At 53.3% G+C, this 27,729-nt stretch overlaps 3 protein-coding genes across 3 annotated transcripts; 2 read left to right on the top strand and 1 right to left on the bottom strand.

Annotated features, from left to right (window-relative positions):
• Positions 1-260: 260 nt before the first annotated feature.
• Positions 261-1,330, bottom strand: BESB_075440 (uncharacterized protein; the record flags this gene model as incomplete). The annotated part of the gene is made up of 3 exons (XM_029365917.1): positions 261-371; positions 855-953; positions 1,307-1,330. The coding sequence occupies 3 exons, from the start codon at positions 1,328-1,330 to the stop codon at positions 261-263; spliced, it is 234 nt and encodes a 77-aa protein (XP_029218401.1).
• A 1,414-nt stretch (positions 1,331-2,744) lies between these two features.
• Positions 2,745-4,000, top strand: BESB_075450 (putative small nuclear ribonucleoprotein G; the record flags this gene model as incomplete). The annotated part of the gene is made up of 2 exons (XM_029365918.1): positions 2,745-2,814; positions 3,789-4,000. The coding sequence occupies 2 exons, from the start codon at positions 2,745-2,747 to the stop codon at positions 3,998-4,000; spliced, it is 282 nt and encodes a 93-aa protein (XP_029218402.1).
• Positions 4,001-12,369: 8,369 nt separating this feature from the next.
• BESB_075460 (myosin G) lies at positions 12,370-27,674 on the top strand (the record flags this gene model as incomplete). Its single annotated transcript, XM_029365919.1, has 28 exons — positions 12,370-12,559; positions 12,897-13,184; positions 13,474-13,527; positions 13,678-13,833; positions 14,117-14,365; positions 14,796-14,926; positions 15,334-15,420; positions 16,130-16,318; positions 16,676-16,901; positions 17,081-17,192; positions 17,561-17,772; positions 18,029-18,175; positions 18,494-18,642; positions 19,096-19,202; positions 19,811-20,017; positions 20,161-20,283; positions 20,413-20,542; positions 21,071-21,193; positions 21,660-21,903; positions 22,297-22,446; positions 22,856-23,424; positions 23,843-24,421; positions 24,642-24,725; positions 24,893-25,021; positions 25,366-25,514; positions 25,801-26,017; positions 26,275-27,105; positions 27,522-27,674. 28 exons carry the CDS (start codon positions 12,370-12,372, stop codon positions 27,672-27,674), a joined length of 5,985 nt encoding a protein of 1,994 aa, XP_029218403.1.
• Positions 27,675-27,729: the final 55 nt, after the last annotated feature.

Here is a 27,729-nt window from a genome sequence, read left to right on the forward strand (position 1 = left end):
CCTCGGCCCACGGATTGCAACGCACGCGGACAGCCTACGGAGACGCGACTCTCCTGGCCGTTGTCGCTCTGGCTTCTGCCCGCGGAAGGAGGCGAGGGCGCCGCATGCGCGAAGGGCGAGAAAAAAGGAGAGGACCCTTGGCATCTGCTGCCGCGTTTGAGGCTGCCTTCAAAAACCAGGATGCGATACGACGGCGAGACCTCGCTATCCCCCTCCCCCCCCCACGAGGATGAGGTCACACACCAGCAGCGACGAGCTGCTCAACTCGCCATGTCGGGGAAGCACTCTGCGACGGTCTTGCTGTGCTTGTTTGTCGCATGCTCGTTCAGCTGCGACACGCTCTGCGTCTTCATGAAGGGCTGCATGCAAATCTGCAAACGATCGCACAGACACAGGGGACAACCTCAGTGAATGCGCTACATAAAAGATGAAAAAGCCGGTGTTCGACAGTCCACCACCGACCGCATGAACGCATGCAGGCCTCTACAAATGTAGCCCCGAAGAGGACTGCACACGGGCGCATATGGAACACGAGGCCCCAGCCCCACTAAAGCTGAGTGAGACGCAATCCGAGAAATCGTCCTCAGCGCAGTTACTACCGAAACGAGAAGCGACACACTCATGCAGAAGCCGATATTTCGCATACACAGCCCCCGAGCACTCAGATGCAGGATACAGACACAGAGGTATCTACTGCATTCATACGTAGACGGCGACTCGTGGCGCCGTTCATGCCACACGAGGAGCTGCGCACACCTTGTAGTTTTTAGCACCGGCCTCGCGAGCGGATGACGAGTCCGACGCAGGTAAAGAGAATACGCTCCGAAAGCAGGCGACAGAAACTGAAGCCTTACCTTGCACTTAATAGACATAGCCGCCTGGTTTGACTTGAGCTGCGACTTGGGCTCCTTGGCCTTGGCTTCGTCAGCGCGCGCCCGCGCGGTGTTTTTCTTCTGAGAATAGTTGACACAGAGACACAGGGGAGCACAGCAACGCGCATAGCCCTCAACCGTACAACCTACTTGCCGCCATGTTAGCGGCATGTGCGTGCAATGAAGCACAGCGCGACGAGCGCATTCAGACTTGACATACTTGCCTCGACTCGACGGAACTCATGTCTCGCATTTCGAGTTTCTCCGCCAGGTGGCTTGAGCCGCGTATTAAGGATCAGCCACCCTGCTGAGAGTCGCAGTCAATCACGTTACAAGTAGCGATCGTCTCCGCAAAACGATCCGCGATCCAGAACTGTATAATTCAGCCGCCAACTGCTGGGCGAGGAGAAACAAAGACCTTGGAATTCACTTACGCATGCGTTGCTTCCCTTGCCCATTTTGGAAAACCTAGGTCACCGCGTTCTAGCCGGACGGCACGCGCCCAAAAAAAAGCAGATTCGGAAGGGCAAAGTGACTTGGGGAGGCTGCGGCGCTTAACGCCAGTCGTGGAGAGTCAGGGCGCTTTGGTCTCCAAGAAGGGACGCGAGGCAGAAGCCACGCGCGACCGGGCGTCTCGGCCGTAGAGGGACTTGGAGGCCTCGGTGCGGTGACGCTGCGCCGAAGAGAGAAAAGGCGAGAAAGGATGCGACGCCTGCGAAGGCGAGGAGCTCAGCAGACCTTAAGAGTGAAGCCGCGTCCCAGCGGATGGAGAGAGGAGAAAAGACTTCGAGACGACAGTGAAAAGGCGACACGCGACGGGAGGCGGGCGAGAAAACAGGGAAAAATAAACAAAAATGGACGCACGGACAGAAGGCCACGGGTAAGCAAGTTGTGAAGGCGAGCCAGGAAATACGTAAAACCAGAAAGCAGAGACATCTCTTTTTTTTCCAGTTTCGGCAGCGCTTGATGCGTGGATGTTGCCCGCCCGGACCCCATATTACAGAGTCACGTTCGCCCGCAGAAGTCCCTTTCAGATCCGGCAAAGGCGCGTGTTGAGCTCGAAGTGGCAATGACTTTTAAGTAAGGCACGCGGCTTATATACAAGCGTATTAGAGCGGGGCCTCGGAGTACGTGAGGTGAGAAAAGGAGAGACGGGTGCCGCCCTATATTTGGAGTGGAAAAGGAGCCGAAGACAACAGCGTGCGGTGGAAGAAGGAGTTCAATTTAGCATGTTACGCACACCTAGCAGAGGCGCTTTTCTTTTTGTGGGCGAGAGCGTGCGGATTTTTTCGCGTGAAAAGAGAAAAGGCAAGGAAAGCGAAACCCGTGAAGCTAACAAGCGATACTCTCTGCTTCCGGTGTTCGTCTGCCAGGAGGAAATTTGAAGCCAAACCCGGTTTTCAGTCTCCTTGCTACGCTCGTCTCCCCGTCACTCCTCCCTGGCTTTACTGCCTATTTCTCTTTTCGTCCAAAGCATAACTGAGACTCCAATCTACTTTTTCTCATCGCACGCAACATTGGTTTCGCCTTCTCAGCGGAGAGGTATCTTGCCTTTGCAGAAGTCCGTGTGCCGTATACATTTCCCCTCGCGTCGTCTTCTCTTTTCCCTCGCTCCCTCCTCACGCTTTTTGCCGGTCGCGACCCGAGAAGCTTTCTCTTTATTTTGGTCTCATACCTCGTTCTCTCCTTAGTGGCGCTCTTTGCATCGGCGCTTGCGCCTAGAGAAGCGTTTTGGCCGCGCCCTCGCGCTCAGCTGCGACGGCAGACTGCCCTGTGCTCCCACCTTGAGCACCTGACGTCCCCTGCTTCGAGCCTTTGTGTGCTGCGGCGCTGCACGGTTTTTCTCTTCTTTTTCCTGTCCTGACCTTCAAAATGCCGGCGATCATGGGCAAGGCAGGTCCCGCTGCGGATCTCCGCAGATTCATGGAAAAACGCCTTGACGGTAAGATGGAAATCCTTGCCTCCGAGCTGACGCCTCGAGCCCTTGCTTTACTCGTTTCTTATCGCCACTCGATTCAAGACGCGGCTTCTTTAGACTCCCGTTCGTGCTGTCTGTCGCCCTATCGAATCCCCTCTCTCAGTCGGTGTGCGCTGATTGGCGCACCTTGAGAGAGCGAGAAAGAGCGAGCCTCCGCAACGCGCAGCGCACTCGGCTCTCTGTTTGTTTCCTCGGTGCTTCGCCGGCCTTCGCACCCGAGGAAGACGTAGCTGTCTTTCCTCTTTGAATATTTTCGTCAAGACTTCCGGTTGCCCAGACGCCATGAGGGCAACTAAAATATATCTATCATATATAAATGAAATTAAAACAAAATATACAGCTAAAAAGAGCCTCTAAAGGGATCGTAAATTGTATTGATGAAAAAATGCTGAAGAAAAGGCCACCTGGAAATGTTGTGCTGGCGCTCTCGCTCTTTCTCTCTTCTTCATCAGCGTGGTAGTCGTGCGGACTTCACCTGCGGAAGCCGCCTTTTTGCTCCTTTCGTCATTACATCCTCTTCGCCCGCGCGGCGTACGGGTTGCTTTCCAGGTCGTCGTTGGGATGCCTGCGGCATTTGTGCGCGTGTGAGGCTGAAGCGTTGCGCGCTCGCTGAGCTGTTTCCTGGCCTGCGCAGACTCGAGTTTGACTCGTCACCCCGAGCGTGCGTGAGGCCTGCAGGTCCCTCCTCTCGCCTCTGCCGCGATTTCAGCGCCGTTTCATTCACGAGTGTCTCTCTGCAGTCCGTGGCCCGCTGGTGCAGCGGGCGGAGCACTTCGCGTGTGCCTTGCCCTCCGGTCTGGCGGCATCGCAGCGGTCTCGCGCGGGGGGACGTGCTTCAGTTCCGCGGCGTGTCTCCCCAATGCGGCAGGGCTTGCGGGATTGCGCTTCCTTCTCGGCATCTGGGGCCACTCCCTGGAGTGTTTTTTGTTTGTTTCCAGTTCACCTGAGCGGCGGGCGACGCGTGGTAGGCGTGCTGCGCGGCTACGACACCTTCATGAACATCGTGCTGGAGAACACAGTTGAAGTCAAAGGCAACCCTGCGACCCCCGCCAACAGCGGCGGCACGGAGACGAATGAAATCGGTTTCGTTGTCATCCGTGGCAACTCCATCCTGTACTGGGAGTGCCTTGACAAAGTCCGACCCTGGTGAGCACTCGCGCACCGCAGCTTTGCAAAACTGCAAAGAAGCAACGGCCGAAAAAAACGTGAACTGCAGACGCCAGGCGCAGGCGAGCGGAGAAGACGAGTGAAAAAAATTAAAGAGAAGCGACAGGGAAGGGCAGTCGCACACTGGGGAACCGCGGCTGTGAAGCCGCGCTGGGCCCGTGTGCTGCCGCGGAAGTTGCAGGCGTAGAACGAGCGGCCGGGGGGGGGGGGGGGGGGGGGGCGGGGGGGGCAGGAGGGAGGAGGGGGACATGGGGGCAGATCGGGTCATGGCGTGCAGGCAGGGAGAGTGATCGGACCGCGGGATATGCAGCACGTGCAAGACGCGCTGCATGTGCACACAAGACTTAAGGAAAAGCAGCGCGTATAAAGGGGGGAAGGGAATGGAGCTAGGAGGCAGCGAAGGAGAACGAGAGATAGGAAGAGACGGAGCGAAGTTGCAGCGAGAGAGAGAAAACATAGAAAACAACATAGGCGACCAAATAGCAAAGTAACGTTGACTGAGAAGGCACCATTGCGTACAGGGACGCGACGTTGCGCGATTTTGTTCTCCGTGGTTCCGTGACATGTGCTTTGTCTGCAGACGACGCGGCGGGTTGCACGTTTTTGAAGTGCAGAGTGAGCGCTTCGAAAGAACTCTCGTGGTCGGCGAGGGGGGCTACAACGTCGTCCGAGAGGCAAGAAGCACGTCCCGCTGGGTTTTCCGGCAATTCAGAGATTTCGAGGCCTGCAGGACGCGTCCCTATCGCCGAAGGTAGCCCATCAATGCATCTGCAACTCGGTTGTCGGATTGGTTTCCTCGTCACAGCGAGTCCTTATCCGCCCCTTGTTCGGCTGCGCCGTAGGCGCGGCATCGAAAGATTTGCGCGCTTCGTGTGCGGGCGAGTGGGGGGCTGCGGTCCCATATGCGAGGCCGGGGTGCGCAGACGCACGAAAGTCTGTCTGTTGTAATCTGCGTGGCTCCTTCCCGCGCTCCCTGCAGGGATCGCTGCTGTTCTTGCTCCTTGTCTTGGTTTGATTCTCTTCCTCTACTATTTCTGACATTGTCAACACCAACCACGTAAACAGTTGAGAACCTCTAGGTTTTGTAGCGTGCGACAGGGAGGCACCTCACTACCCTACGAGCAAGCCGATTGTGAGTTATGCGCCTGGAAGAAAGGTGACGCCGAATGTCTACAGTTCCCCGTGCAGCATGAAGAAGGGAGGCGGGGTTGCATGGAGGCATAGACGAGAAGACGCGGCTCAGCAAATACTTCGAGTTAAAAAAACATTCAGCGGAAGCAGTTTGTGTGGCAAACTGGTCGCCCTTCGCGTCCTGAGGTCTGCAGCAGATGACGCATCGGGGCGAATGCAGACGAAAATCCGGATTTCTGTGTTGTAGGCGGCACGGAGTGGCCAGCGGGCTTCAGTTGACTGTGACAACAGCGCTGTCACCGATGACTTCTGCCCCCTACAACGACGCGAGCCATGTGTGCCCCGCGATCGTGGCTCAGAGTGACACACTGTATTCCACGAACTTGCCCAACATCACAGCCGACGTCTACACGGCATACGCCCAACACTCAACGTCCAAAGAATGGCAGGAAGACACATGCGAGACTGGTACATGAAAAAAGGCGCTCCAATACAGATTCTTAGGGGGATCGGGAAGCTGTGGAGCCGCAGCGCATTCTGAAAAGCTCTTCCTTGAATGTCGAATACAACTAAATCGAGCCACAGCTGCGCGTGCCTTTGTGGCTCCGGGGGGGACTGCATCATTACGATAGACACACTTCGCGTACGCAAACGAAGTACAAGCACGCGCACGCATTGTCAAGGGTTGAGTAGGGACACCAGCGAAAAAGGCCGAGAGGGTGACCATACGCAGATGACGGCCAACGTAAAACCTAAATACACGGTCACTGCTGCAGCAATACTGCGGGTATCTGATTAGCCAGCGAGCAGACGGTAGAAACCAGCTACCTTCCCTCAAGGAAACACAGTCCCTTGTTCGCCGAGTGTTTTCCCGTTCGTACAGTTTGCCACGCCGGAGGGCACGGAAGGACTTTCGAGTTGTGATTCCTCTATATTACAGTGTGTTTGACAGGCCTCAGACGCCAGTTTCGCCTGCCTCCGAGAACTGACCTGACGCTCTTGACGATCCAGTCATTGTTGAGACGGCGCGCAAAAGTAGGGCCTCCACCAGAGAAGCGTTGGAACTCAAATGCCCCTTTGTTACAGCCTGTTGAACCGATCCGACTAACGTGAAAGCTGAATCACGGCTGGAGCGCGCGACGCTGATCCCCGGGATTCGACATTTGACGCGTGAACCTTCTGCGCAGACTTCACGCGCAATTGCGTACTCTCTCCTGGAGCGCCGCCAAAACCAACAGTGTGTTAAAATGGTCTGTTTCTCTCGCCTTTCACGGTCTTCGGCTGGGCGGTCGCGGCGCCTGTTCAGTACCATTGCCCTCTGGCCCGCTTCCGTCTTGGTCATTAGGTCCGATAACTCTGCTGCCTCTGCGGCCGCTCGAGCAATCATGGCCGCCGGAAGGCGCCAGTGTGCAGAAGTAGTGACTCACACAGTCCAAGAACTCACGGACAGCGACATCCACTTGAGCAGAGAACGGTGCCCCGTCGAGGTCGTCGTGACCGCCGCCAGCCACATAGCACGTCAGGGTCAACCCTGCGTGCCGTGCGGCCAGAGCCTGATAACGTAATTACATATTAAAAGACGACAGATACAAAAACCAGGAGCCGGCAACGAGAGATGAGCTACTGGGCATTTAACGCACAGCCCCCAGACGCACCAAACAAGCAGGGAGAGATGAGGCCACATACGAAGATTACAGAGAATCGCACAAACTAAGAGTGGAAACTGCGGTGCATGAATATGAACAGGGGAACGGAAGGCACACAGTAGCGTTTTACGGTTGCAAGTAAAGGTAGCCCACATCTGCTGTGCCGCAACGGCGCGTACATCTTCCTGCCTGAAAAAAAGCAACAGCTTAGAAGTAAGGAACTTGGGCACTGAGTGCCCGAAGGTCTCCTGAAATGTACGAGGGGCCATCTCTCCCGCTTGGGTGTTCCTGCGATATAAAGACAGGCGCAAACGTACCTTTGCGTGAGATAATGCGCAAAGTGCGTCGTCGCTCCCGTGGACGATGAGCACGGGGCAGCGAACACGGTGGTTTTGTCAACGTTACAGCAGAAATCGCCCGGATACTTGCCTGGAATGTGTGGGAGTTTCATGCGGAATATAGAGGCAATGGCTGCAGGGAAACACGGAAACCAAAAACATCTGGTGCAGATAGGGCGTTTCGCTGTACTAGTTGGAAAATGAAACGCGACGTTACGAATGACTTCACCAGGCACGTATTAACCAGAGCACACACACGCTGCCGACACATACGAACCCAAAAAAAAAGACATAGCGACGGAGAGCTATTTATAATGCGCTGCTTACCCAGCCAGCCCCAGCAGCCGCCAGGCGCACAATGGCGTCACGCCTGCGTAAATCCGCTCATGGACGCATCTGCTGGCAAATATAAGGAGATTGAGTGATGCCAAATGCACCAAGCGCTACCCATGAAGCGTGCACGACTGGATTTGTCTGCCCGCGTAGACACTCGAACAGGCAAGCTGCGTATTTCCTCCTTTGTGGCACCCTTCACCGCTTTTCACGATGGCAGCCGGACGCATCGCTTTGGAGAATCATCCCTCCTAAGGCGGGCTTTGTCGAAGCCAGATGAGTCGCGGGTGCCGAGCCCAAGCTCTTTCCAAAAACGCGATGTTCTGACATGGTGAATATTCAAGCACTCGTACGAGATACATGTACGCAACCTCAACGTCGCCGTAAAGGTTTTTCTTCCCGATTCTGACTTCTCCAGTTCAGCCCATAACCTGTGCGCAACGCAACAGAAACGACGGAAGACAGCATGACCCCATGAAGAGATTGTACCAGCACACTCATGGAAACTCATTTTTCTCGCGACTACTGTATTCTTACACACCAGCCGTTCGTTGCATGCCTCACGCTTGACGAAAAGGGATATCTCTCTGGCAAAGGTGTAGCAACACCCACAGAGCCTTGTCTTTTCTTCGTACCAGTGTAATCGTAGCAAAAGACACTGACATTCCGGCTGCTGGCACAGCGCTGTACCGTTGGCAACAAACAACCAAGATCTTCTGCATTACCGTGGCTGTACAAAATAACGAGGGGTGAATGCCTGAAGAGCAGTAGCAACTTACACGGAGGGGATGATTCTGCTTTGGGCAGAAGAGAGCAAATGGTAGTAATAGACCTGAATCCAAAATCTGTCCCTGTGAATAAGGTGTGTAAAAGAAAAACAGTGTGTCAACTGGGACAGGAAAACGGATATCAACGCCAAAAAATGTATTCGCATGAGATTTGGAGACCACGTTAAAACAATGCATCTTTCTCGTGGATCTATGGTATCTCTGTATTCTCTTGCATCGTGCAACGATTTCTACAATGTTGTCTACATAAGCTCAAACGCACGAAATTATGACCACAGGGGCAACGGTCTCGAGCCACCCTTGGCCAAAGACACCCTCACGAGCGGACGTGCTCCACTGAACAAGACAGTCACTTGAGTGCTTACTTTCTGATGAAGATAGCAGGGATGACACACCCATGTTTGGTGGGCAGCCACCGGATATGGTCGCTCCTGGTACATGTAGGCGGGGTGGGGAGGCGGAAAACTAGGGTTCGAAGAGGGGGTCCCATTTTCGCTTCAGTCTGCGTTTGCCTTTGGTCTAAGCAAAGCCGTGCAACGAGGTCTGTGCGCGCCTTAGCAGGAGGCAAAACCATAAAAGAAGGTACGCAAACCCCTATGCAGATGCAAAATGATGAATGCGTTTGCTCCCGCGCAGCCACCAAACGAGCGTCTTGCTCGGAAAAGGCTAAGAAAAGTCAATGGTGAAGCTGGAAACAAGAACTAACGCCCGGACGATAGGCGGGGGGATAGGCAAAACCACCTGGGTACCCCCCAACCATGATCTGGACGCGGAGATACAAGTCGAGCACGTAAACAGATCAGGAAAACCACACACGCCGGCTGTGGTGAAACCGGACTAAGTCTAAGGAAACGAAGCACCACTCAAACGAACAGTTCCCAGGATAGCCTCTCGCAAAAAAAAAACGGATTCTAAGAACCTGACCATACTCCCGTGGACTATCTGGCGCCAAGGAGACTATGCCCCACAAGACAACAAATGCACAACTAACTGGAGACGCGGGTACAAACGGAACGTACGAACAAACATACATACACTAAAGACTAAAGCCGAATGACATTTCTATAAGAGACCTGCCTAATCTAAATCAAGGCAAGACGAGCACGAGCGCAGACGCGCACGGGACGACCTTGGGCGATATATTCATGCATCTCCCTTGACCGGCTCTCGGCAGCTCACGCACGTATATCACAAGATTAACGACATCGAGGACATACGCGAGGCCGTTGATACCAGATTCTGTAAGTACGAAAACCAGGGGAAACCAAAGGGTCGTCTGAAGCATCGATCCTGAATGGGCGTTGTCCGAAAGAGACCTTCTCCCTCCGCAAGCAATGCGGCGTTTGATCCCAGAGATTACACTTGGCTCAAGGGAGTTAAATTTAGTAGCAGACTACATCGCCAGCTTCTAGGGACAGCCGCGGCCACCCTTGTTGAAGACGCGGCTCCGCCCCATTAACACCAAAGACTCCGGCAGACAAAGACACAAATGACTGCTTCACGCAATGCCGTGTCAGCTCAGACCTCGTGTTGCCCTCCGGCCGCGGCGAGGTATCGCGAACGCAGCGGCACTGCAGATGGGTGTAGTTAAAAGGACAACGAAGTGTACGTGCTCTCAGGATGAAATCGAAGACTGCAGTTGCATAGAAACCCGCATACCAATTCAGTGCAGAAATCACTGTGGTGCTTGCGCAACCGAACTTAGCCCCGGCTCTGCACCAGAATACACTGTAGTTTAGCGACCACTGGGATTGTGCCTGACTGTGGATCACAGAACTGTGCGGAACATTTTAAAGCTCGTCAGGGCATTCGCTTTGCTTACAGCGTCACAAGACTCACCAGGAGCAGTCCTATGCCTGCGAGCGTCTCTTCCGACTAACGTACACGGCTTCGAGCCCGGAGGCATGCGTCAGCTAGACAGAGAACCCCGGATGGGGGTGTGACGACCATACCGTTTACCACAGCCCCGATGACAGCGAACGGGAGGCATTGCAAAAATCGTGAACCGGACCGCTAACACCAACAAAGACAAACAGACGAGGCGGAGGAGAGAACAGGGCAAATGCGATGAACGCCCCTCCGCGCACACTAGGAGGCCTCACTAACAGTGGTCCCGCGTTTCTTGCTCTGTCTTCTAGTTTGAGGAACACATGACTCTGGGGATCGTTGACTTGCTAGTAAGGACAACAACAGTCACGTACCCGGACTCAGGCTGGATATTCCGCTGGCATCAAATAAAGAACCGTACATAGTTATGTATTCACGTCAGTACTCTACAGAGCAAGACCGTGATAGTAAGTCGCGGGTCCCGCCGTCGGTCCTGTCTTGATGGTAGGCGCCGCCTTCGATGTGGCTTCTCGCACGCGTCGGAAAGCACAGGTATGCAATTACCTGTATAATTTCGGAGTATACAGAAGAACACGGGTGAAGGATGGTCAGAGATTAAAGTGGCGGGGTACTCACTTCTGACATATTTCTTTGGCCTGATGATGATGAAGAAATGATGAGAGATTAACAGTAAGAGAAAGTTAAGGCCATTCCAGCAACAACCGCGTGCGGTGAAGAACAAGATCATGCCGGTCTTCAATTAGCTTCATCCACGGACGACTGTGGCCTGTGAAAGGTCGAGACAGTATGAAGCTCCAAAATTGCAACAGGGTGTCCGTTTTCGGGTATGGAGAGTTAACATCAAGACTCTTTGGCAGAACCTGGTTACCATGCTTCGAATATGACGGTGTAAATGCCAACGCGGCAACACCTTCTCAGTCGGCCGCTGAGACTCTGTGCGTCGCGACAGAACAGCGCACAGCGCAAGTGAACGGCGTCACACTCCGCGACCGAGCTAGCGTGGAAAGGGCCAGTTCCGCGTACGCATTTAGTGTCCAAGCCAGGTAATTAGCTGGCACCATTCTTCCTTCACAAGAGGAGGGCGACACAGAATGGTTTCGTTTCCAATTTTCACTCTGTGCTAGCCTATCGTCCCCCGTAGCTGTTCGCGGTGACCCGGAGCTCACCTGCTATCGAGAAGACAACCGCTCGACTCATTTCGCCTCCCGCGAGCACGACGGGGGTAGAAAATCCAGAAAGGATGTAGCACCCTTGTGTTTCAGATGCCAGCGTGTTACAGAGATGCCTACTCATACTGCGTAGCATGGTCACCCTTTCATTTGTTGTTCTCGAAATCGTCATCGCACAATCCGTGGCTCGGTCGTCATGCTCGTCTCTGTTTCTAGTCGGTTCCTCCAACATGCGCTACCCATCTCATCGTCGCAAACGTAGTCGTTCATATCTCCTGAACTAATAAAAATCAGGCTTTTTGTAAAACCTTGCATGGCGGTTCGTAGCTCGCCTCCTTGTGGAACACATGTGCTCTGTCCCCGTTGCTGGAATCAACATTCTTTGAGCACCCTCGGACATTGGCGGCCGCATACAATGAAAGCCATCATCTTTCTGTTTGTCTCTTCTTTCACTTCGCCTGTTCGATCGTCCTGACTCCGCGTTACTTTCTTGGAGCACCCACGCCTCACTGCCCAGTGCCTAGAACGCTCCCGTTCAAGTCTGCGCATCCATCGAGTTTTTAATCTTTCGTCAAACCAATTTTTGCATCTGAACCCCCGCGTGTAAGAACTCCCAGCCACATCACGAAGGCGGAGAATCAAGTCTCACGAGTTCGAAGTTGCCTCACTGTCAGTGCGTGAGAGTCAATCTGGCACTAAAGGGGCGGCACGTTCATGGCTATATTCCCACCCCTCCGAAGATACGCATCCCTGGGTTGTATTCATTGAACCTTCGCACTGATCCTCGCTTAAGGCCATCTCAGATTCGTAGACACTGTGTGCGGGGCGTTCTGAATGGTCCTGAATAGAGACCTCGTGAGAGAATGAAAGCAGCGGGAATGACGTTTATAACTGCATCGAACTCCTCGTTCCACCCGGCCTCCAGTTTCTCATTCTCCTTGTATTTGCTGGGACTGACTACATTCTACTACTCCGTTTCATTCCCTTTGCTTCATTAGACGTCGCGCCCTTTAGTTTTCCGCCTCCTATCTCCTGCGTCGCGTCTCGTTTTTCCTTTTGTTCCCCTTCGGGCTTCGGACTTGCGTGGATGACAGCAGTCATGGGGGATCGATGGTGGGTTCCTCACTCTACGGAGGTCTGGGGCGTGGCAGTAGCTGCGGCGGACAATAACAAGTACAGGCTCGTTGAGGTCACGGACGAAGGCACAGATCGAGGAAATCTGTCTGTCACGGTACCGAATTCAGATCTAGCTAAGGTGGCTCCTATTACAGACTCGAGATCCCTCGAAGGTACACCGGATATGCTGTCAAGTTTTGAGTTAGCTCCAGCTGTGTGCGAGTACATGCATACCTACGTACACGTTTGCTGCTGTACAAAATGTTACTCTTAGGACAATGAATGCCCCGACAGCCAGATGAAAACACTCGACACGTCGCAGCTTATTCCAATCTCAGATCAGCCATACAGTGGAGCGACCATTTTCGATCTCTCTCACTTTATTGAGAGCGGCTTTTTGTGGTTGTTTGCTTGTGAACTTATGGAGCTGGTGTCACGGAAACTAGCGTTCGCTCCACCTTTCATTCTTTTACTAGGTCGGCTTTGTACGGTTTTGTGCGCTGCGCCTAGGGATCAGAAACGTGTGTGATCTAGGTGACGTTTCTGAGGCGTCCGTTCTCCACACAGTTCGCATACGATATCAGAAGGATGAAATATACACGAATGTGGGGCGCATTGTGTTAGCACTCAACCCCTTCAAATATCTCCCTCTATATGGTCCTGATTTCGTTCGGGATTATTTCCATGCCCCGCACGCTTTTGATCTGGCGCCGCACCTCTTTCAAGTCGCGGCAGCTGCTGTCAAAGGCCTTTCAGAGCGAGGGAAGCCGCAAAGCACGTTGATAACCGGTGAATCAGGTGCGTTAGCTCCACATGTCGCCTGCATGCGCACGCGCATAGATAAGATTTCTATACTGTAGCGAAAGGGGCGTGTGGATACGGTACCCACCGGCGCTATGCGCGCTGAACTGCGTATCGTAGCGCGTGAGCGACTCTTTTGCCGCCTATCTCCTCGCACGTGACTACCATGCTACCACTGATACCGTAACACGCCATTAGCAGCGTGCATATTTCCCATGTTCTCTATATGTTCAATTGCCCTTCTCCGTGGTCTTTCTCTTCCCCGTTTGCATCTTCTTTTTCGTAGGCGCTGGAAAAACGGAATCAACGAAACTCATTCTCCAGTTCCTTGCTGACGTGAGTGAGGCTTCGTCGTCTTCATCCGGTGCGCAGAATGTATCTCAGGGCACTTGGCTGGTGCCAGGCCCAGGACAAGACAGCAGCGGTACCTCACAGAAGGACCGCCCTATAGGGATCACCGTGACACCGCCTGCGTTTATGAACTCTGGAGCGCAAGGGCGCGAGGCAACATCGCTGCAGCAGAGAATCTTGGAGATCAGTCCGGTGCTGGAGAGCTTCGGAAATGCCTCCACAAGCCGAAACCCCAATTCGAGTCGATTTGGAAAGTGGATTGAAGTGTATTTCGCGGAGAATCTAAAGGTCCTAGGTGGGTCTTAGATTCAAGCAACTAGCAGGAAAACAACCGAATTCGAAACAAAGAAATATCTTTTGCAGCAGGTGCCTCACGTCATGTATTCATGGCGACGTTTTTAGTGAACATGCCAAGAGCATCTACGGCGGAGTAGGGTTCCTCCATTTCTCTTTCCTTCCACTGAGCTCCACGACCCTCTCCTCTCATTCACATTGGTTTCCTTTTTTTCCACGCGTTGGGTTAAATCCCACCGTAGGTCTCTTTATTTCACGTTCTTCCGTTCTATTGATACCTTCAGGCGCAACAATAACCTCTTATCTTCTCGAACTCCCGCGTGTAACACGCCATATAACAGGGGAGAGAAGCTATCATGTGTTCTACCAGCTGGTACACGGCCTCAGCACATCCGATCTAGTAGGTGTAGCGGAGGCGTATCAGCTTGGTACGGACCCGTCGGCCTTTTCTTATCTAATGCCTCAAGAACCGGTCATGACAGGGAAAAATGCAACTGCAGAGAAGACGGCATCCCACCCTCCTGCGCATGAAGGTATCGACGAGAGACAGCTACGAGAGAACGTGGTGGTGCACGAACTAGGAGGAAAAACCGAAGTGGAGTCGGATCCTACATCCCATCCGCTTCGGTTTTTCTTCCTAGACCGGATGGTTTGCTGAGTATACAGTATACTTGTAGCCGGTGCATCTCCGCCACTGGAACAGGGATCTGACAACTCACCTTGATCTCGCGGCAGTATCAAGTGGAGGCTGCGAGAACCAGCTTTACAGAAGACGGAGGGGGCAGAAGAATCTCGGATTTGTTACTTTCGTTCACAGCCTGTGTTCTTTCATCTCGCGTTGATGCGGGAGGATTCTTTAGCTGACGCGCTCCTGCTCGTATGTCTGTTGGCCAGTCTTCTTTCCAGGTGTCGACTCGTGTTTGCATATCTGCCTCTTTTCACTGTTTTTTCCGGCTTCGTCAGTGGACGATCTCGCTGGCTTCTCCGAGCTAAAGCGGGCCCTGCTGATTCTTGGCTTCACTCCTTCGACCCAGAATGCGATCTTTTCTATTGTTGCTGCCATTCTCCACCTCGGCAATGTCGCGTTTGATCCGGTAGGTTGCTAAGTGTGAGTCAACAGAGCCTTCGACTCTCCCCCGTTTCCTCCAGGTCGTATGACTTCTTCGTCTGCCGTTTCTTGAGGGTGACCGTGGGGGTGCAAATCTTGAAAACGTTGCCGTCATGCCATTTGGTACCAGCTCCCTCTGCACTCGCCCCTATTGCCTCTAGGCACGGTTTCGTTGCTTCTCTACTTTCCACACGGATGGACGCGCCATGAGCTATCAGATCCCTCCGTTGCCGTCTCTAGTGTTTTAGCAGCTGCCCAAACAACCGACCGTTCCGTCGCGGAGGCTCTCTGTCAAGTGTTCGACCGACGCAACTGTCTTCTTGTTTCTTTAACGCACCCTTCCATGACTTCTTTTTCTTTTTTCTTTGTGTCCTCATTGCGAGTGACATACAGGATGCAGCAGGCGAGAAATGTGTTGTGCTGGGAGCCACACGCGACCACCTCGCAACGGCGAGCGAATTGTTGGGTCTAGACGTATCGGTGAGATTGCTGGTTGAATATCTGTCGATTCTTCGTCTTGCAGGGGCGTGCTTGTGCTATCTTTGAATGAGTTGGCTGGCGCCCTTGTAGTCAGTGAAGCAACACCCACCTTGCCAAACACAGGAATGGTAAAAGGAGCTTACAGGCCACCTCTTCTATTGTGGATAGTCACCTAACGAACCTCCCGAATTACACGGTTGGAAGGGTTCGGCAGAAACTGTGACTTTATATATTACCTAACAGCGGGAGTGAGACGTCTCTTGACAGAAGCAGAGAGAATCAAACAGAGGGAAGAATTACGTTTCATACCTGCCAGTGTTCTGACGGAGAATCGATATCCCGTCCCCTTTTTGCTGTCTCCCCGCCTCCATTTATGTGGACACAAATTTATATGCACCAGTAAAAACTCATATGCATTTGTATATATATGTAAAAGTGCGGGGATGTTTCTTTCTCTTAACATAAATACCAATAAATAACTGCCGACGTATTCGCCTGTGAGCGTGAATGATGAGGCACGTGTAAGGTAGTAGGGTTGCAACCGAGGGTTGCCCACCCGGGGAGTGCCACGCTGCTCAAGAGACCGAGCGGGAAGACAGAATGGCTAGCTTTGACTACTCTCGCGCATGCACCGCCATCTTTAAACATCTGGTGGGCATCTGTGATACTGAGGCTCGCCACGTTTGTGTTTGATGGTATTCTTGCTCAGATGGTGGAAGGAGCATTGACGAGCCGGAAAATGAAGACAGGAAACGAAAGCATCCTCATTCCTTTGAAAGTCGACCAAGCTGGAGCGGCCCGCGACAGCTTTTCCAAACTTGTCTACGGTTATCTGTTCAACTGGCTTATTGCGCAAATCAATGATAGCCTAGCTCCATGCCGTGGACAGATTTTTGACGTGAGAGACCCCACCCCTGAACACAGACCTCAAGGAAGAGGGGATATCGACGTAGTTTTCAGAGTGGATACTCGCAGGTAGATACTATTATTTTCTGGTGATCGAGTGCACCAAATCCGGTCTCCACGTCGTTACGAAGTACAGCTGAGTGAGGCTTAGAAAAAGTTACCTAAAGAGAGACTGGATGTGTAGACGTTTATCGCGTACGAGCGATGAAGGACACACTTGGCACTCTTCGTGTGCAGCGACACACCCAAGAGTTATTGTTTGCGATCTGGCTGCAATACGAAAGGGAACAAGCGCTCAAGTACATACTGTATATATTGTCCTGAACATTCTGTTTGACGTTCCCCGTAGGTTAACCGTTACGTGGGGCTGTTGGATATCGCGGGGTTTGAGAGCTTTCGGGTCAACGGCTTTGAGCAGCTCTGCATAAACCTATCGAACGAAGAACTTCAGCACCACTTCAATGCAGATATTTTCCTCAACGAAATCAGCGACTATGAGAAAGACGGATTAAAGGGAGTATCTATAACGTTCGAAGACAATGCAGACGTGTTGCAGCTTATTGCTGGAAAAGGAGGTAAGCGAGCTTTCAAAACCTCGACTTAACAGACACCAGTATGCTTTACATTCGGGACAGTTGTAGAAGGGGAAAGGTAAGCGACGTTGCATCAGGATGTATTCTTTCATGGTATTTGACAAACCATCAACACAGCTGTGCCGCGAGTATATCGGTCTTCTTTTGGCGTCCGCTCTCAGGAATAATCGCGACTCTAGATGAGGAGGTTTTTGTCCCCAAAGGCTCCGACCAGGGCTTCCTGAACAAGTTAAACAAGGCACAAGCAAACAGCAAACGCTTTATTCAGAACAAGTAAGTAGAATGAACCTACAGAGTCCTGCGGCACATGCACGTGTACAAATATTCGCCCTCAAAATGCGTGTCCACTCTACATCTACACATTGCTTCGTTATATATCACTGTTCAAATATTATTGTGGAAGGCGGGCTAAACCTGAATTTTTAGTACGCACCTGCAGGCGAGAGTGGAGTCTCTGGCTTGTGTTGTCGCGAGACAGAGAGGACTCATCACTTTCCGTTCTGTACACGTTACGGTTTTGCAGTTTGCTTCCTGTATTGCCATACGGTCTCGTCTCTCGTTTATTTTCGCGTTTTACTATTTGCCTCGCCGAGTCAGTACGGTTGAGTCGTGCTTCGTTTGGGGTGGCTTCGTTCCGACAGAATCCAGGGATCAATGTCTTTTGGCATTCGGCACTACGCGGGGGACGTGACGTATACAGTCGACGGCTGGCTGGTGAAGGACCAGAATGCACCTCCGCAGGAAGCGACTGACTGCCTTCATACTTCTAAAAATGCAATTGTCAAAGCGGTGCTGGAGACGGCATTAGGCCTCGCAGGTGGTGGAGCAGGACGGGGGGGCAAGAGTACTGTAGGTAAGTCGTTTCCTGACATAAGATACTAGAGAAGAGCAAAACTGGCAGACAACGAGGCTGTTAGACCCAGCCCACCTGATAAAAGGTTTTGAGAAGGCTGGTAATATAACTATAATGGCCACAACATGGTGCCAGTTGCTGTAGCGATCACTTTTTTTGTCACTGTTAGCAGTCTCCATTTGGCATGGTCTGTGCAGGGCTCCCATGCACCGTATTCTTTGTCTGACTTCGGGTGGGTCCTCCTCCTTTAACTCAGGATCCGTCTTCAAGAAGCAACTGAACGAACTAATGGCGAAAATAAACGGAACTGATAGCCACTACGTGCGGTGCATAAAACCCAACCCATTTCATAAGCCGAGAGCGCTTCACTCGGCACAGATCCTTCATCAACTTGTATGCTCAGGTGAGCCGAAGCGTGGAGCTTGGCGAGTGTGACAACTGGAAACCGAGCTCACGGTAGTACGAGCGCGAGAGGAGACTGACACTGCAATAGCTGCACTGTGCACATGTGCATGTATGATACCTCGACAGGGACGCCTCCGCACGAAGTTTTCGCGCGCATACGTCTAGCTTGTCTATCCCCGTCCACCGCCAAGCCTTTGCGTAACGCTGTGTGCGCGCTCGTCTTTCTTCCTCCGCGTTTCGTCAGCCTCCCTCGCATCGTGCTCTTCTTATTTGCGGTACCCACACCCGCTGTCTTTTTTCTTTCTTTGGCCATTAGGTGTGATGGAGGCGATTCGGATTCGCAAATCGGGATTCGCCCTTCGTCTTTTTCACCAAGACTTCGTGGACCGCTACCGACTCGTATTGGGCTCCAAGGCCGCGGTCGATCTCCGCGCCCTTGACGCAACAGATGCAGCTCGCGAGCTGGTAACCAGCGCCTTTCTGTCAACTTTTATCTCCACCGTTGCTCTCAATTTGTCTTCGAGACACAGGTGTCCGAGGAGAAACTCTCACCTTACGGAGATAGAAAATCCCATTAGGCGCGCGCGTCCTTAGGACTTGTCTTGCTAGGTATACCGGTAATCTCCTGTTTTGGTGTACGCGAGGCAAGGGTTGCACTGCCATGCTGAGATTTCTACATCTTCGTGCGCGGCCGGATCCGTTTATGCTCTCCTATGTGTGCGTGTATCATCAAGCATACACAAACGTATACGACCGCGCGGAAAGTGCGTACGTTGTGGTGCACACAGTCATTGTTTCTGTTTCTGCTTCTCCTCGTATCCTCCCACTCCTCGTGCGTGATCGGCTCCGCTGTTGTTCCCAAGAGCGACTACAACTGATGCGTCTATTTGCATTTTGCGGTTGTGTGGGCGTGCCAAGGTGAAGCAGCTTATTGCTAGTAAAGGCGTATCGTCCGAGGAGTGTCTCGTCGGCCGGACAAAAGTGTTTGCCCGATCCAACGTCCAAGATGTACTTGAGCGTGCGCGGTAAGGGCTCGACGTGTAGGGCCATTCAGGTCCCGAAACATACACAGTAGGGGCTGATGTCTAATACACATCGATGATGTTTACGGAGACCTATTAGCTCCCACACGGTCTGGACTCCAAATACGGATTGGGGTCCACCATGGACATGTGCTTGCGTCTTTCTAACGGAGCGTATCCTCTAGCTCTGTATACTGTGTAAAAATGCCATCAAACCTACGGGATACGCGTACCCCGTTAGGCATGTCATCGTTCGCGGCCGAGTCGCGCGGCTGGCGTTGCATATATTTTCCCACGGAATAGAAGCTGTGCTGCCGCGGACTCTCTAGTTTGTCATCGTAACACAGGCTACGTTTGGTTCTGCAATATTCGATGCTTTTCCGGACCCGAGCATGCCTGCGTCTGCACACGTGACGCTGATGAAACCTGCCTCCAGTTCTGCTTTCCTTGCGGTAGAGTGCCACGGTGACGCAGGCAAGGCGAAGACAGACCCAGTCGCCATCTCCAGAAACATCGTCGCTGTTTGATGCTTCGATGCAGAGCGGATCTAATTAGCTGCGTTCCCCGTGTTGAGTCGTTTCATCCTTTCTGCGATTCTTTGTGCGGTGTAGAGAAGAAGCTATGGTGGAGCCAGTCATTCACATTCAGGCCGTGTACCGGGGCTTTCGAACTCGTCAGCAATGCAGAGTGCTGTTCGAGGTCTATGGCCGCCTCAAGGAGTTCCTGACTGCCGGTGAAGAAGCGTATAAGCGCGGCGGCTATTTGACGACAAACCCGATATTTCCAAATGCAGCAACACCTAAGCATCTCCAGAAAAAGTAGGCTACTAACGCAAGGATTGTTTAGTCCGCCGCGAGGACGGGAGGGCAAGAACAGGAATTATCGTGGAGAGGAGCGGAGGGGCAAATAGTGGTACTAGAGATTGCGTGTATTTCGTTTGTTTACCTCCTTTTCTCCTCAGAGCTATCTTGCTGGGCGATTTGGTCTCGAAGTTGGAAGCGCTCGACCCTGCGCTACAGCCTGGCTGTCTTCCTAGCGTGTCCAAATACCACATGAGAATGGCGGCGGAAGCTGAAGTGTGCCTGTAAGTTTGAAAGGACTCAAAGCTCCATTTCGAAGACACGGTTCGGAAAACTCGTAGACATATGCTGTTGTACGAGGTGGGAGGCTTCACACAGCGTCTGCTTGTGCCTGGCGTTTTCTCTTGTCTCAGCGAACTGGAGCGGGTTCTGGATCTGATAGAGAGGCGGGTAGAAGAGAACGAGGCGAACATACCATCCATGCTTCAGGCGGCTCTTCAGAAGGCAGACAAACAGAAGCTTTCCGGCATTTGGATTGATGCAGTACGGAGAGGGAAACTTGCGCGGACCAAATAAGATGTACACAGTCAAAGGCAAAAACAGGCACCCACATATGCACCTGCGCACATACACAGGGGCAGACAGAGACAGCTTTCAGAATTCAAAGGAAATGGGTGCTGCTCACAGAGACGCTGGCGACTGTCGCCATATACAGGCACGTGTGGCCGTCTGTTAACAGAGGGCCTTGAGCTTCCAGCGTATGGCTGCTGGCGCGGGATTGTGAATACGCCGAGAATAAATTTCGCCGGCCTCATCTGCTCGATATTTAGCTTCCGGCACGCATAAGGCGTGAACTTCAGGAGTCACTCAATACGTGAAACCATTTCGATCAGCCCAGTGGTGTGATGATTTGGCACTCGCCTCTCAACAGCCCACATGTACGCTCGGAAAGATGTAAATATGTTCCATGAATGACAAGCCAGCTCCGTATGAGAGACTGCGAATGAGCGCACATGTGTGCCTGCGCCTGTGTTGGTTTGCCACTTTTGTGTGCTCTTACTCTGTCTCTAGGCTGCCAGGCGGTTACGCCAGCTGGAATCGGAAGCTCAGCTCGGCGACGCGCTGGATCAGGCTCTTGATGCGAAGGACAAAGCAGCGATGACTCGCCTCCTTGAGGACACGAAGAAGCTCGAGGTTGGTTTGGTGGGGAAATAGCTGGGGAATGCAAGCTCGCATTTCGCTTTGCTTCCGTCTCGTTTCAACCCCTTCCACTCTGACCGCCGAACGAAGCGAAGTGGTGATGGGGACGGCAAGAGAAAGATAGGCCGTACTTTTTTCGCATTCGCACAATTTCACTCGCTGATTCCGTTTACCTCGCGGGCTCTGTCGTCTCTCTTGCGTATCCGTGGCCGCAGCCTTGTTTCGGGAACGAGTGCTTTCGTATCTTCCGATGCACGTTTCGTCACCTAGGGGGCTACCTGCGTGAGAAGGGGTTCATGATTGGAGGGAATCCGCACCCGCCGGAAAGGCTTGACGAGGGACTGATGCTCTTCTCAAAGTTGACTGCTGTCAGATTCCCTGTTGTTTCTTGCTTTCTCAGTGTGTGTGTTGACCACTCTACAGTGTACGCCTCCCTGCTGTATCCCCCGCATCTATGCAGGCTGCAGCTACCCCTCCTCGTCTCTTGACGACATATCTTGCCTCGCTAGTTGCATCTGCGGAGGCATTTCTGGCGAGCGATTTGCGAGAGGAGGAGAGACTCAAGCGCGAAAGAGAGAAAGCGGAGGCATCGCGGAAGGAAGCAAAAGAGCGGCAACAACAGGAGGCCTTGCTGATGGATGCGGTCGAGGAGAGGAGACGCAGCGAACGCATGTCCCTCATTTCCGCTGCTTCGGAGTTATTTGGTAAGCCTCAGAAAGGCGAAAAAGGTGCGCCACGGCTCTACATGATACATGTAACTCACGGAGGGTACGGATCCTGATCGGGTGTTTGTGTGCACTGGCCGCACATTGCTCTTTGGATACATATCTTCTTCCCACCAGTTTGTCGTGTCTGGACGAAAACAGCGAACAATTATTGTCACAGGAACGTCGCCTGGCGGACCAACGCAGCACGTCCTAGCTCTATCGGAACAGAAACTGGATACGTGAGCATGGCCCGAGGCAAACCGGTACCAGGTGCCAAGCGGGCCTCCGCATCTCTCTATGGTTGCTCACACTTGGCTGTCCTATAGATTTCCATGCTTCTCCCGTTCTCCACCGTGTTCTGTACGCGTGCGTATTGGCGGCTGCCTTCAGCTCGTAGAAGCATGGAATCTATGCAAGCACCTCGCCTACATATCGAGCGAGAGGTGGAAGCCGAGACAGCGTCTACTTCGGAGTCAGACTGGACAGACAGCAGCGAGGAGGAAAGCATTGACGATTTTGACGCTCCTTATGCCTTGGATGGTAAGGAGAACCGCCTCGTGAATCACCCAGATCCATCTGCACACATGCATGCGCGCTTTCTGGCGGCTGACACATATGCAACAGAGAGCTTCATGTGCGCCTTATATTTCCTATGCGCGCGTACTCCCTTTCATCTCTCAGTCTCATTACCCTTCGTTGGAAGCATGCGAAGGAGGGTGTGTGCGCATGATAATACTTTGTGAGGTGTTACCTCTTTTGCTTGCAAGTCATCCTCTACTCCGAGTCCGTTACGCGTGCGCCGGCTGGGGGTAACCCGGTCAGCTGAGAGCCATACTTTGCCCTTGTTACAGCTTCTTCAATCCCCTCTGACCTGAGGTTTTCTTCATATCGTTTTTCATCTCGTACTTTTCGTTATCTGGGTGCTCCTTCGTCTGCTTCCGATTTCCAGACGAGGAAGGTGGCGAATCGCGCGCCCCCTCGTACTACTTGCGGAAGTTCCTGAGGGAGGTGGCCAGGGCGACACGGGAATGCGACCCGGCTCAGATAGCGTTCCTCCTCGAACGGGCGAAAGAAGCAAATCTTGGAAAAGGGCCGCGAGAGCTCCAGCTTGCCCGCGTGCAGCTAGAGAATTTGGGCGACCCTGCATTCCTGAATTCTGAGTTGAAAGAGGCTGTTGTCGGGGTCACGTGGGGGGTAGCTACCCAGGAAGATCTCCTGAAGCTAAGGAACTTAGTGCGTCAGGCGCAGTTGTTCAAAGGAAAGACAAAACAGGACCACGCCTACGGACGAAACGCTGCCCCCGCCTCTTACGGCGGAATTGATGAAAAAGTGCTAGCTTCGGCAATGGCAACGCTTGAAAGTCTAAGACGCATAGAAGGACGGGAGCGAGAACGAGATGAGAAGGACGAACACATAGGCAGTGCTGGTGAGCGAGGAGAAAGAGGAAGCGCTCGGACAGCATTCCCGTTCGAAGACTATCCGAAGCTTCAAATCAATATCCAGATTCAGGAGACAAAGGTGAGTCGAGACGATCGGGGCTACATCCCTAGTTGATGTTTCAAGAAATAAAGGGATGAAAGACAACCACAAGGGAAAAGAAGGGTGCAAGCATAAAAGCAGAGTTCAGCAGATTCCAGTGTCACGAGGGCTTAGATCAATGCAGGCACTTCAGGGGGACGGAACGAAGCAGCAGTGAGAGGACGGCCATGGAAACGAGAGAGAGTGAACAGCGAACACTAGGCCCCAGATCAATAGACAGTTTTACTATGGAAACATCGGCAAGAGGTCAAAACGCTGCGAATTTTACTTGTCTCCGGATTTTCCCTCCATTCGCTCACTGTTGGTCTCGTCCCCTGGTCCGGCTTCCGGGTCGCTACCGGCCGCGCGGCTTCTGAGCGGTGTCTAGTGTCCTCTCTCATGCGTCGCTGCCATTCAGAGCATGCGTAAAGCAGAGCGCTTGCTTTTTCGCCGAGAGGAGCTTTTGAGCCACCAGAGCGAACCTCTTGCGGAGCCGCTGCTCCGCCCCCCTGACCCGCACGCTCGTGCACTAGCGCTGAACGTTTTCCGCTCCATTCTCGGCGTCATGGGGGATCGCTTCTGCGTGGGCCGCAGCGCCCTCAGCGAGGAAATCTTGACGTTGGGCAGGAATGCAGACGACTTGAGAGATGAAATCTACTGTCAAGTCCTGAAGCAGCTCCGGAACAATCCATCTGCAGGGAACACCCTCGCCGGTCTACGCCTACTCCAGGCCTGCTGTCAGTCGTTTCCGCCTTCGGCGAGGCTCGAGCCCTATCTCCGATACAGCCTGCACCAGTACTTGTCAGGCGTATGTGCCACTGGCGGCGGGGGCTCTGGCACGGGCATCAAATTCCAACAAGACGTAGAGCAAATATGCAGGCATGCGCTTCGAGATTTGGAGCTTACCTGCGACCGGAAACGCGAAGAAGTTGGGGAGTATGCAACACAGAGGACTAAACGAGCGATCGGCGGCAGCGAAGGGAGTAGGCAAGTGCAGGTGAGACAGGAATGACTACGCGTGCGCGGCAGGACGGCTCGGAGGCGACGACGATGAGGAACACGCAATGCGAGAGAGAATTCAAGTGCCCAGCATAGAGACGCAGAGACAGAGTAATACGCCTCATGAGATGAAACGAACGTTGCTGGCAGATCTGAACCAATCTTTCGGCTCAAAACGTGTTGTGCTTCAGATTCGTTTGGCTGATGGATCTAGGCAGCGACTCTTCGTCGAAGGCGAGCGCCCCAGGGATCTCTGCGTAGACCTCGTGACCGAACTGAATCTCGTCGGTGTGGATGATTGGGTGAGCGCATCATGGAGAAGTAACTTACACACGGCAGGAGGTGATCTGCAGCGAGCCCACTCCGCTCGTGCATGTGTCACACAAACAATCACGCTGATGTAAATGTTTTTTGTGCGCAGTCCAAACGCTTGTGCCCATCTCTCTTGTTCGGAATGGTGTGTATATAGGCTATCATGGAGGAGATTTCCGACTATGAGGTCAAAAAGACGACCGCACGAGGCCCGCCCCCAGCAGCCTTCCGCCTTTTGCGCCACGATCAACCTGTTCAAGCCTACATTTCCCAGGCCAACGCTCCAGTATGATTATGCATTTGCTTTACGTGGTGCCAAGGAGCAGAACGATGCGCACATGCTCCATTTTCATACCGAAGTCGCTCGGGCGAACGACTGTCCTATATGCGTGCTGTTATTCACGCGGACCTGTCCATGTGTTTAACGTTTCTAGTTGTGCCGGGGTCCTCCGGTGAAGGTGTCTGCTCGCAGCCTGCATATGCGGCCGCCCACGGCCTGACTGTGCGCTCAACTCTTTCACATACTGAAAGCGGTAGATGGGCAATCGATAGAGCCGTGGACTACTCATGCCCGCAAGACAGACTCGTTGTTCAGCGCCGCGAGCTTGCGTTCCGTGTGGGGTTCCGTAGGTCCACCTGTGTCTGCGTCGCCCCGTCATCCGAGTTGACGAGGCTTTGCCCCTGCACCCTGAGACGGCAGCGCTAATTTATCGACAGGCGGTCACGCAGTACCAGCAACACGTGTTCAACGAGGATCCCATTCTCCTCTCGAATATCAGGTAAATGCCTTTGAGAAAAACCGGACCTGCGGCATCGTCCCCTACCCTCTAGGCGTATGGTAATCTATTCCAGTTAAGAATCTTGTGAGGATTGCAGCACCGTAGCGCGTTTAGTAAAGCGCCGTTGAGCCTACCCTGGGGCTTGCCGCGGGAAGCGTTCTACCCTCGGCGGTGAAGTGCAGCCGTCCCCGCCGAGTGTCATGCCGGTGCGCCTGAATAGCACTAGCGGTGCGTGTGACCGCAAATAGCTGGCAAAATACCGCGTGCGATCGTTCTCATTGCGCAGCGCCCACCTGCTCCAAGTGGAAGGTCTTTTGAAGCTGTCTGCGCCTCGCGTCCCGCCGTGGCCTTCGCTCAGTTGGTCGATACCTCAACGTCTTCACTGGTTGCAGAGCGAAGCGGCCTGGGTAGCGTCAGTCTCGGAGGCGGCAGCAGGTCTCGACCCTGAGGAAGGGGATCTTCTGGCCATGAGCGCTGCTTTCAAGCTCATGCAGAAACTAACTGTAGGTTTCAAATCGCCATATGAAAGTGCCGCCGCGGAACGACTTGAGCTGACTGGACTGGCCTTGACGAGGAGCGGGCAACTGTTGCTGTTTGGCCTCTTAGAGAAAAGACAAAGAGAGCCCGCACACGCCAACACGGGCTTCCCAGGGCAACAGCGGATCGCATCTGGAGTCCATGGCATATGCCTGTCTTTTCACTTTTGCACTGCATGAGGCGAGAGGCAAACGAGATGTGTCGTGTTCGTCTGCTGTCTCAGGGATTCGGAGGCTCCGTGTGGCTAGCGGATGCCTTCCCTCTCTTCGTGGCAGACCTCAAGCGCAGTGCGCGTCTGCATGAAGTGGTCAAGCAGACAACTCCAGGGGCCGAAGTGTCGCTGTCGGCCTTGCTGGAAACACGTCGGACGCCGCTGGCGTTGCTGCAGCAGTGGATGCCGGTCTTGGGGGACGGCGAGGATCGAGAACGCATACAGAGGATTTGCAGTGCGTTAAGTAACAGGCGTAAGGGAACACACCGGAAGAAGGGAGAGCAATCACGCGCCACGCACGCCTCTGCTCTCAGTGCCGACCTCAAGGGCGAGGCACCACCAAACGGAGACCAAGCGCACGGACAGAAGAAAACAAGCCGCAGGGGCCAGCTGTGGAGGACGCTGCTCTGCCGTCGAGTCGACCACGGGTCAGTTGGCTCTAACGCGGTGCTTTCGCATGTGCACAGAGGCCAGAAACGGAACCCAGACGATGTCTACACGCTCACAGGAAGCTGGTGGATTGCCGTGAATCAAAAAGGAATCCATATTGCGACAGTGTTCGATGACGAGGGGCTTGCTATCGCGTCGGCGCCTGATCCGGGAGCACACGCTCACGTGGTATCTTTGGAAGAAAAACGCGAGGAAGGGCGCGAAGAAGGCACTCGTGGGAGGCAACACCAGAAATCCCAGGAGAGCAGCGAAAGCAGGCACACAGAAGAACGGGGTGAACCAGGGGATCTCGACGGCCGCGGACCCCCGCGGAAAGATGTAATCACAAACGGCGCCCGGGGAGGGGAGGCACAAGATGACAAGAAAGGAGTGTTTACCATTCAGCCGGAAAACGTAAGAATAGGCAACATACGCAGACAAGCCAACAAGCCTTTTTCATTTCGACAGACGCTTTCACCTTGTGTTCTATTCTTCTGTTTCGGTTGTATCGACAACCGCATGCGAGCGCCAAATAACGCTTTTGGCAATAAAAGAGGCCCCGATTGAGGCGTCGCCTCAGTTGTGGCTAGGGTGCTGCGAAAGCGGTTTGCCACGTGCACGTTGGTGTATCTGTAGCTGGACGCTTTCCACTAGCTCGGAACTCACGTATTCGTCCACCCGCACCACAGCGTGAGACGCAGAGGTTTGTTGCGGGGATGAGTCACTGAAGAGTGTAGAGTTACTTGTGAAAGCAAGTTCCATTTACGCTTACAAGTGCTGTCTACACGCCTTATGTGACGAGAATTTGTGCGTCTCCTGCTGATTTCCAGCTTTGGCTTGTTGCTGCCTTGGATTCTCGTAATGACGCACCCGATCGACTGCTCCTGGGCTACGACGACCCCCGGACAGGCAAACGAAGACTTGAGGCATTCGTCTCCCGGGTGAGAAACGAGTACTTCGGATCCAGCAAGCACAGGGTTTAGAGGATGGGGTGGCGCGGTCGCGGCACATATATATGTATATTTATATATATATATA

This window comes from Besnoitia besnoiti (assembly GCF_002563875.1).
Source record: "Besnoitia besnoiti strain Bb-Ger1 chromosome Unknown contig00007, whole genome shotgun sequence".
NCBI classification, from domain to species: domain Eukaryota; phylum Apicomplexa; class Conoidasida; order Eucoccidiorida; family Sarcocystidae; genus Besnoitia; species Besnoitia besnoiti.